This window comes from Hemitrygon akajei, chromosome 7 (genome assembly GCF_048418815.1).
Source record: "Hemitrygon akajei chromosome 7, sHemAka1.3, whole genome shotgun sequence".
NCBI lineage: Eukaryota > Metazoa > Chordata > Chondrichthyes > Myliobatiformes > Dasyatidae > Hemitrygon > Hemitrygon akajei.
Genome location: NC_133130.1, coordinates 178355690 through 178366785, shown reverse-complemented (window position 1 = coordinate 178366785; position 11096 = coordinate 178355690). Strand labels below are relative to the sequence as shown.

General features: G+C 46.4%; 1 protein-coding gene across 4 annotated transcripts in view; it reads left to right on the top strand.

The window, feature by feature from the left end:
- The first annotated feature begins 441 nt into the window (after nucleotides 1–441).
- LOC140731224 (netrin-G2-like) overlaps nucleotides 442–11096 on the top strand; it is a 131052-nt gene continuing 120397 nt past the window's right edge. For 3 of the 4 annotated variants that reach the window (XM_073052714.1, XM_073052712.1, XM_073052715.1), the window contains exons 1-2: nucleotides 442–681; nucleotides 987–1568. In XM_073052714.1, the coding sequence (XP_072908815.1) occupies nucleotides 1335–1568 (234 nt within the window). In that variant the 5' untranslated portion in view covers nucleotides 442–681; nucleotides 987–1334. The remainder of the gene's footprint in view (nucleotides 682–986; nucleotides 1569–11096) is intronic. The other variant, XM_073052713.1, reaches the window with a different exon arrangement.

The window sequence follows — 11096 nt, the reverse complement described above, 5'->3', positions numbered from 1 at the left end:
ACAGAAGAATTATTCAGTTGACTTGAAATGGCAATACGTTTGTCTTAAAGACTACGTTTCCTATCGAACCAGCTCGCTGCAATTATACATTGCGATTCCCATTTTTTTTTAAAAGCTCCTCTCGTTTTTAATAGTATATTTATTTACATGAATTTTGATCACCCCCATCACCTCCCGAAAACCGATCGGAATGTTCGACAAGGCTCTAAAAAAAGTGCTCCAGAAACGCTTGACTCTTTCCCCCATCCCACTGAGGGAAAGCTGATTGGGGTAAATTTAGAGTGATTAGTCTTCCCCTTCCCATCATTATTAATAGATTCCTTGCGGACTTCCAATCTCTCACTCCGACAACGACTCTTCGGCAGCCTGTCCCTTTAAGAGCAGATTTGGCTCTGCGTTTTCCCTTTAAGCTGATTGGGAAGAGCAGAGCCCGAGGCTGTGCAGAAGGAAGTTGCGCAGACTTGATGTTGCTCTGACATAAAAGCACAGATAGTGATTGAAAGTGATGTTAGAAGGATTTAGCCTCCGCATTAAGTTGGACCACGGCATGTGCGACCATCTGCCCTTGAAGCCGGGAGGGGAGGCCACGGAGCAGCAAACCCTCAATGTAAAGCCAGCCCGTCAAACCCCAGCCTCCAGCGCGTGTTATGTTTAAGGCACCGGATCGCCTCCTTCCCTCAGGTCCGTCTCTACCTCTCGTATCCTCGCTATTTTCACTGCTTCTCGGTCTCCCTACCAATGACCCCTGATTCCCGCAGTAAAGTGTGCGTCCAACTCTCGTCCGTTCCCCACCGCGTTCCTCTGAGCCCGTGCTTCCAAACTGGACCAGAGGGGTGTGCGCGGCTGCCGTATAATGGGAAACCCCTCTTGTATGTAGGAGTGACGGAGAGCGCGGGAGGCAGGCACTTTTGCAGCATGCGAAGCTTTATCTGAGTTGTGTGGCAGTATCATCTCACACCTATGTTTTTTTTCTCTCTCACACACAGTTAGTTACCTACAATGCTCACGCGAATTCGGAGAGGATTGGAGAGGCGTAGGACTCAGCGCGTCCAGGTGGATTCCCAGTAATCCCTAGTTGGATCGGGAGACTTTACAGCGGCCCGTTTGAATTGGCCAGCGGCCAGACCGAACCAGAGCGTTGAAGTATTTGGATCTATGAGGTTTTGCTGCTGGCGGGAGACAGGTTTGAGTTCTCTCGTGGAGAAAAATGAAGCTCCGGGGATGTAGCGATCTCCGACTGGTGTGTAACTGGTGCCCATGCTGAGCCCGGCACTGCACCCCGGTGCGCCCTTGCCAATCGCCCCGAGTCTGCGTGTGCGCTCCGCCCGGAGACCATGCGCTCCGGCCCCATGCCTATGCTGCAGCTGGCCGCCCTCGTCTACTCTCTGCTGCCGGCCAGGACCCAGTACGACAGCTGCAAGTCGCTGGTGAACACTGGTGACGCCGGCCCTTCTTGGGAGTTTTACGCGTGTCAACCGAGACCCATGTCCATGAAGCAGTTCCTGAAGGTGAAGGTGGAGCCGGCAGGGGTGACCTGTGGAGACCCTCCCGAGCGCTTCTGTGCCCTGGTAAGCAGCGGGGAGGGAAAGAGACCGGGCGGGTGGGGGCTGCGGGAGTGACGGGGACAGGAGACATTGATTCCACCTATGTCCAATGTCTAATGCTTTCTAAACCCAAAGATAAAAATATTTATTGTCCTGACTCCGAATAAACTTTAAAAGTCACGTCGCTATCTATTGCTGCGACTGCTCCATTTCCCGAGTTGTCGTGAGCTCAAATACTAGAGGAGGTGCATTTAAAGTGACAGGGGAGAAAGTTTAAAGGAGATGTGCGGGACAAGTGATTTTACACAATGGTTGTTGTCTGGCGCGGGCTGCTAGGGATGGTGGCGGTGCAAGCAGATACCATAGCGGGGTTAAAGAGGCGTTTAGATAAGTACATGACTATACGGGGGATGGGTGGAGGCAGGCGTGGATCATGTGCAGGCGGAAGAGGTTTAGTTTAACTTGGCACCGTGTTCGGCACAGATGTCTGAGCCGAAGGGCCTGCTCCGGTACTGTACTCTCCGATGTTCTCTGAACACTGGCTGGCTTAGAAATGGTGTGCAGCTGAGCAAAGGGGTGATTGCAGCGTGGGAGGGGTGAGGTAGACGCGTGAGCGAAGCGCCGATACTAATGGGGAATTCACGGGGGTGGGGGAGGGAGGAGGAAGGGAGAGAGAGAGAGAGAAAGAGAAGTAAACCGCAGCTTTCTCCACGGAATTCTATCCAGGGGATTATCCATTCCATTAGCGACCTTTCTCCCCTCACTATGGGCCCTTACGAGCTTGCGCAAGCCTTAGGCCAGCTGCTGATATGTTCCTCAGTTTAAACATCAAAGCTGCCGAGATGTAAGTAAAACAAAACCAAAGAAACTCCCAGTAGTTGCGTCCCGGTCCGCGCTGTATCTAGTTGGTTATTACTGCCCACGCTGTGCATCAAAGCGATGTAAGTAAAATTTAACTTAAGCAATTTCTCCCAATAACGTTGCAGGCAGCACTTGCGTTCGGTAACTTGGATAGAACATCAGCTGACTGTACAGAAAGGGGATACCCAGTGGTAATTTCACTAAGTGGTTGGAAACTGTGCGTCTGTTAATCTGGAACTCGGTGCGCTACCCAGAAACAAGAATGAATGCACTTTACAACATAAATAATTCAGCTAAGAGCGAATGCCATCGGTTAGGCTTAATAAACAGCCGGCTAATAGGCGTGCAGTTATTTGGAAAGAATGTTCAGAGTATGGTGCATGATTAAACAGACAATCTCTTGCACAGAATCCATAATGCATCCGGATTAGCCACCGAGCAGATTGTTAAAACCCCCGAATGTTGTTTGGAATTGTTAAACTTCAATTTATGTAAGGATCGTGTTCCCTGCTGCAGACTACGCCGGGGCAGGGGCAAGGGATGCATGTTCGATAGGAGCGCAAATTGGGTTCCGGGTATGTACAGTGGAAACACAAGAGACCGCAGGCGCAGCAATCTGGTGCAAAAAGAAAATTGCTGGAAGGAGTCAGGGGGGTTAGACAACATCTGCGGAAGCTAAGGAGTGGTCGGCGTTTCAGGCCGGGAACTTGCAGCGCAATGTAGCTAAACTTTTATAGACCGATGTAATATTTCGTTTAAAAAAAAACAAAACTCAGAACTTAAAGGTAGGTGGTATGAATATCCCCTGCCCGTCCAGAATAGAAAGCTTTGCTTCTCTCGATCATGTCCGCTGATCTCTTTTTAGGACAACGATCCACAATCACCTGTTTTGAATTGATCGTGCTGCAGGATTTGTGTCTCTTTAAACCCGAGAAATCGATTAGAAATGAATCGAAGAATGGAGGAGAGTCTCGGTTCGGCCAGGATTTCATAGATCGAATTACTTTTAAGAGTAGTTTTAAAAACAATGCGTGTAACAATTGATGGTTATCACTGAAGCATCTCGGCCCGAAACGTCGATTCTTTACTCCTTTCCATGGATGGTGCCATATCTGCTGAGTTCTTCTTGCATCTTGTCCGTATTATATTAATACGATCTCCCGCTTTTGCCCTTTCTGATTCACTCCGTCTCCCCTGTTCTCATTACAATAATTCTTCAAAGCAGTTAACATAGTTTGTAAAATCCACTTCCTTCCATCAACGTGTAATTCAGCACGGCGTCAACAGAAACTGAAGTTTAAGATATTTTCAGTTTACTCCTGACTATCGAACGCCTCCGATACCGGGTCTGAAATTCCGGTTTTAATTTAAGGTTAAAGTTTGTTGATGATAGTACTCCGGAACCATCGCAAACCAACATGATCCCCATCGGTCTGAATTCGTCAGCAAACTGTATTGATGAAGGAATCCGGGTGAATAGTCTTTCATATACCCAGCTTTCCACGGGCTGAGCTGTGAGTTGTTGGGTGGGGGAGATGGATCAGGACGGGAGCCCTGTAGCTAAAAGCAAGTGTGGCCAGCGGGGAAGTGTGGTGGAAGTGGCTAATGAACCCGCCCAGGAGGATGCATCATTAATTAATAGAAAGCCACTTACTATAGTCAGACCATCAACAGCACTGCTGATATTAATCGCAGGTAACATATGGAAAGGCGAATTCAACCTCATTTTCCCGTGGCCCCATTTGCTCTCTCTCTCTCTCTCGCGCGCGCGCACACACACACACACACACACACACACACACACACACACACACACACACTCACACACACACACTCACACACACACACACACTCACACACACTCACACACACACACACACACACACACACACACACACACACACACGAGAGAAGCGCGGTATGTGACTTCAAATACCTTTTCTTCACGGGTGGGGCGCCCTCAAGGATGAAGAATCAACTGTATTCGCCATATGCATTTATATATATATATATATGGTGTGTTGGCGTGATATGCAACAAAAACATTAAAGCATTATGTAAAATAAATTAGAGGTTAAGGTACCGATATGGGCTGAATTGTACACAAATGCCAGCATGTATTTACATTGTGAACAGCATTATAAAAAAGTGGTAAAAGTTGCATTTAGCTGCAGTGACATGTACTGGAGGGGCTCATAGCTACAACTAACGTGCTTCTGTAGAATAACTGTAATTTAAAAATTCTAAATACCTGTTTAAAGGGGGTAATGTATTTAAATAATGACCGCCGATGCTGAAGGAGAGCTTACAGGATGTGTGAATGTCTTTATGTAGTCAATGAGCGCTTGTTTCCCCTGATACGCCTACACCACGAGGAGTCGGTAGGTTTCACTGGCGCGGTGTTCATCATTTCCATTGAAACATCCTATTGCCCATTGATATAGATTTTGTATGACAGTCTGGAGCTAAAAGGTTCTCTCAGATGAAAAGCTTCTTTCCCTTGCTGTCATCTCAAATCCTATACATCGTAGGCACTAATGGATACTTTGCAGCTACAACTGCAACATTTAAAAGACTTCAGGACAGGTATATAGCAAAAAAAAAAGGCACAGAGAGACACCGCGATTCTATACTTAGAGAATACCCCGCGTCCCACAATATCCTCAAATACTCCGTGACTTGTAAAGTGCTGTGAAATGACCAGTGGTTGCCACAGTCTCTATATAAATTTAAGATCTTTAATCACGGACTAGTGATTTAAAAATTGCGTGGCTCCTGTAAATCACTCGAACATCATTAATCTCGTCTTTAAAGGGAAGATTTGCCTTCGTATGTTCTCCAAATCATGACGCTAAAATCTTCTAAAGTGATTTAGTCAGTGCAGGGAGTACTGCGATGGAAGGGAAGACGGTGCAGGTCAGGGCCTAGTTAGCAGCAAGAACAAAGTCCATATGACTAAGACATAGTAGCAGAATTAGGCTATTCGGTCCATTGAGTCTGGTCCGCTATTCCATCGTGGCTGATTTGTTTTCCCTCTCAACCCCATTCTTCCGCCTTCACTCCGACGCCCTTGCTAATCAAGAGACTATCAATCTCCACTTGAAATATACCCAATGACCTGGTCTTCACAGCAAGTCTGTAGCGATAAATTCCACAGATCTACCAGCCTCTGGCTTTAAATTTTCCTCCTCATAATAGTCTTTCTTGGTGATGAGTGAGAGGAGTATTGTCTAGGGACAATGTGGAAATGTCATGGATCTTTAACGTTCACTCAGCTTCAGACTTCAGGCTTTATTATTGCTCCGTCAGCTGAAGACATCGCCCAAGGTTACCGGAACCTCCGCTGCCGGACCGGTTGCGTCCAGGAACTCACAGCCATCAGGTCCAATTGTACAACATGAAACGGGGCAAGGTTTAATCACACCTGCGTAGATATTCCCCCTGGAAGAACACAACATGCTGAAACTTTTCTGCCTTGTTGGGTGAGGTTACCCGGTTGGGGAAAACCCACGCCATGATCCCGAATAACAGCTAGAAGGTTATCTGAGTGTCAATAATTACCATGCAGCGTGACGGTGTGCAAGAAGCCATCGTAACCAAAATCAAAGTGCTGGAAACCTGAAAATGCCGGCCAGTTGGTTTAGGTCAAATGAAATTCGTTATGGTTGAGTAGGATTTTTAGCATAACTGTGTTCTTGCTGTTAACTGTAACACTGACCCGGCAAAGATTACTCTATATCTTACCCGCCATGTTACTACTGCCAAGCCTTTGCGCCCAGCGCCTTATTTTTACTAGGTAACGGGCAGATCGCTCAATTCTGGACCACCCGAAACTCGAGAAGAGATTCTTCAAAGTGCTGGAAATCCAGAGTAACACAAACAAATGGCAAAAGGAACTCAACAGGTCCGGCAACATCTTTGGAAAAGGCCCAGACCCTTCGGCCCGAAACGTCGACTGTTTATTCCTTTTCATAGATGCTGCCTGACCATCTGAGTTCCTCCAGCATTTTGTGTGTGTTACTCTGGACAATGCGAGCTTCCGCTGTCTAACGGAGAGAAACTGATCGGAATGCTGTGATGCTCATAGTACAGACAGTTTGTTTCGAATTCAAACTATTTAAAATATTTTGTAATAGTATCAGTCTAACTTTCAACAAAACCCCCAGAAGAGAGAGGATTCGCATTTCTGTGGCCACCTTTCTCATACTTTCTAGAACGCCCAAAACACAGTTCATGACGAAAATCTTCACGTGTAGACTCCTGAACCTGTGAACAAAATACGCAGCCGAATTTGCGCACTGCAGGCCTCCACGAGTTAACGTGGTAATGATCGAATTCCTTTTTAAAATTTGTGATGGACTTGATGCTGAATTTTAGCCAGGGAACCGGAGTGCGCTCTTTTGCACCGGTCGCTGTCCATTGAAAATGCACCCCGTTTTCTTTTGTTTTGCACCCACCTGACGGAACAGAGCACCCTCAGTTTAGCGTTCGAACTGAATGACAACACCCACGGCAATGCAGCGCTCTCCCAGTGCAGCAAGAGAACTTTGCCACTTGTACAACTCCCACTGTGGCTAGAGGCCGGTTCGCTTCTGAAACCCCGTCTCTGATGTAGACGAGGAGGAAGAGAAAACGCTAGATATCAGTTGTTAGTCCATTTCTCCAGTGGAGTGGAATGGGATCACTTGTTGGTGTGACTGACGTTGATTTGTTGCCGCTTAATTTACAATTAGGGAACCCGTGTGTGTGTGTGTGGGGGGGGGAATAAGGGGGTTCGGGTAAAGGGCGCATGTGGGGAAGAAGAACGGCGATGCCTGGAGAAGACGCATCCAGCATTAAGGACCTTCACTATCCAGGATATGGCCTCTTCTCATTATACCATCAGAGCGGAGGACTGGAATCTGAAGACACATGCTTAACTTTAGGAACAACTTCTGCCCCCCCCCCCCCCACCACCGTCAGATTTCTTAATGATCCATGAACACATTACTATTATGTTTTACTTCCATGTATTGCTTATTGTAATTTCGAGTATACTTATGTATTGCTGCTGCAAGCTTCACGACATACGTCATTGATAATAATTAATTCTGATTCTGAAAGTGCCCGGAATATTTCTTATCCATGTCCCATACCGAAGAAATAATTCCTTTACTTTTGGACATTTGTTTGAAGATTAAAAGCATCAATCAGCAAGTGCATTATAGATCTCTTCCATATCCATAATTAAAGCTGGCGAGGCAGGAGAGAAAGCAGTTCAGTGGGGAGTGGGAGGAGTTTAGCTCAGGTGCAGAATAGATTCAAGGTTCGAACCTCGGCTGTTCTCCAGAAACAGGAACAATGCAGGCGCCAGGCCTGTCTCTGACACTCTGTTCAGCACAGAATCTCATCGACGGCAATTAGTTGTTTGGGCTGGTTTAACTTGCATTCTTTGCAAGCAATGACGCTGTTGTAGAGTAAATATCAAGCTACACAGTGCATACAGCTGTCTGTTCCCTGCTTATTCCAAAGTTCGGCGATGCCAGCGAGCCCAGGCACTTTCTTCCTCTAGTTTCATCCTTCTAGTTGCAAGGAGGTTAAATCCATTTGAAAAGGGTTGGACACATAGACTGCATAAGACGTTCAGCTTGGTGAGAAACCTACTGCCCAACAATAGATCATGGAAAATGCGCTCCAGTCCACAATATTTTACTACATTGATTAAACTAGTAACGTACTGTCTAACTAATCTTATCCCTTCTGCTCACACAATGTCCATATCCCGCCATTCTCTGTGCAGTCATGGGCTAATTTGAGAGCCTCCTGAATGTCTCTATCATTTTGTCTCCACGCCAATCCTGGTCGTGCACTCCAGAGACACACTTCTGTCTGTGTAAAAAAAGTGTCCCACTCACTCCCTTTGAATTTATCCCCCTCTTACCTTAAACGCATGCAATCTAATTATTCGACCTTGGGGAAAGGATACTGGGTCTGTAGTCTATCTATGCCCCTCATAAGCTTACCTCCCCTCCCCCCCCCCCCCCACCCACAGCGTCCGCCACTGCGGAGAATATAACCGAAATTTGTCTAATTTCTTTTCATAGCATTTGCCCTTTAACCCAGACAGGATTCTGGTAAATCTTGTCCGCACCTTCTGCAAAGCCTCCGCGTCTCCGTGCAATGAGGCGACCAGATCTGAGTGCAACCGATGCGGCCTAACCAGAGATTTATTAACTGCGTTGTGGATACTGTCACTCTTTATAATCAACAAATATCCCCTCCCCACACTACCCCTTTACGCCACTCCTTCCATTTCTCTTATGTGATTATTCCATTCTATCCCGTCACTCCGTCCCCTTTCGCCTTTCTACGTTGCCTGATATCCCCACCACCCCTTCCATCTATAACACCAGAACCTCATGCTGTGCTGATGTTTCAGCCTTTCCCTTACAATTCAATACCAGGGATTCCCTCCTCTTATATTTCAAGGTTTCGGAGAGGGGCTCTGTGCCCAAGACAAAAGCCATGCCCGAATCGGGAAGCCTCACATCGTTCGACGCTAAACGTCGCCGCTCAACCCGGCCTCTGGGTCAAGTTCAGAGCGAAGCCAGAGTGCATTGCTTTCAAATGGCTTATATTGTGTTTCCTCAGCTACGGTTTGAAAGGGGTGGGGAATGTGAAGAGGCTGGGGGAAATGGCCAGAAAATAGCTGGGCAGGGAGTCTGCATTGGATCTGCAGAGTGAGCGAGAAAGAAACAGTGGGTGCGGCTGATCGGGAGAAACACTGGTAACAAAGAGTGTCCTATGAGCACGATGCAAACCGGCGCCGAGGAGTAGAAGCACACCAAGAAGCGTGTGGTCTAAACTCCCAAGACTGACAGCAGTGAAGCCCTGGTGAACCGAACTGAGTGGCCGTGATATAGGAGGCTACAGAAAATGCCCCCCTGTGCTTGTTCCATGTGCTAATCCTATGGGCTACACATGCAGGCCTATCCAAAGGTCCATCTCATTTTAGGGGAGCATTCTAACTCAAAGGGTGCTGAGACAGGGAAGCCTTCCCCCACCACGTAGAGTAAACGTAGAAGCGCAAAGTGGGATGCGCTTTGATGGCAACTCGTGCTAGGTTGCATGTGTTCTGTTCCTGGATATAACGTCTACAAAACTAGTGCTACTGCTTGGAGATCTTCTTAGGTCTAAGGATACATAGGACAAGAGTTAATGCGCAGTCTTCCCAGCTTTTCAGCTCCGGCTGGTCCCCATACTTATCCCTTCACGGTACATTTTCCCTAGTTGAGTCAGCTATTTTTGGGTTTACACTTAAACAATTTAAATAATCAAGAAGATGAATAATTTTTTAAAAAATTATAAAATGGCAGAAATTAATTCAACACAAAGTGAAATTAACAAACTATTCCTTGCATATACACATTCAATGTAATTGTGGACTTTACAGATGGCGGTGGGCCCGCTGAATTCCCCCGGCGCTGGTGCGTTGGCTGCGGACTCCAGCATCTGCAGCCTCTCGCATCTCCAAAGGAGACACTTCACTGGTTAGGCACGTGTTTCGGCAACAGATTGCGTTACTACCCATTTACGAAGTGAAACCGTGACAGCCATGTTATTCACGTGAAAAATTCACTACAGTTTAGTGGAAGTTGTTGGCCCGGTTTTAATCCCGATGAATTAAAACGCCGTTATCTAACCCCTGATAGAAAGCGGGCACTGGCGTAGTTTGGTCGGGGGTGGGGGGTGTCCGGACTCCGTTCCTCGATTCCTCCACAGTGACACTCTGTACAGTTTCTCGGAAGTATCTATGGCTTTAGATGAGACTGACAAATGGTCTCTGACATTCAAGTTCACACATTATAAACATCCTCCTTCCCCCACCCCACCCCACCCCACCCCATATCAACATCCCAAATATAAATCGACGTTTTGCTGATCACCTTTGTAAACGCGAGTCCCTTTCCTTCTAATATAAGGGAAAAAGGCATTTCACGTTGCGGAATCACATTATCTTCAAAGAGGAACACTTTTACAATTCCCTGTTGTGTGCGTCCTTGCTTTCAAACGACCTTTCCAAAGAGAAAAATCAATGAAACTTGAGAGTCGTTGAGCAGCGCCTGAATTAGTAACTTTCTCCTTGGAAAGATGTCTTTCTGGGAAAATTAATATTTAATCAAAGTTCGGAGTTTACTTACTTGAAGGAGGCACAAAGCGAGGACGAACTGAGATAAACAGCCAGAGAGCTCTGGGGAAATCACGCACGACCAGTTCACTATTCCCAATTTACAAACGTATTGCTACTTTTATATAAAATAACATATATAAAACACTTACCTTAGAACATGTACATATTCGGGGTAGCGTAAAGTAGAAAACATACCTCTTTAAATAGTTAATTTCAATAATTAAGCACAGAGGTGCGTGCTGTCCAATTAATTAAAACCTAAGAGGAGAAATTGTTTTAATTACGTTGGGCAAAAGGACCTGTGTTAACGAGGGTGTTCGAACCACTCCCATACAAACTGTCGCAAAACTTTTACCTGGGAGACGAAAACTTGTGTCCTTTCTAAGTTGCACCCCGATGCTTACTCACTATGCATCGAAGTTAATCTGCTTGCGGTACACTTTCATGCCTTTAACACAGTTTGCAGCCACCAACATCAATCGTTTCATTAATTCACTTTCATCAATATTTACTCATGGATA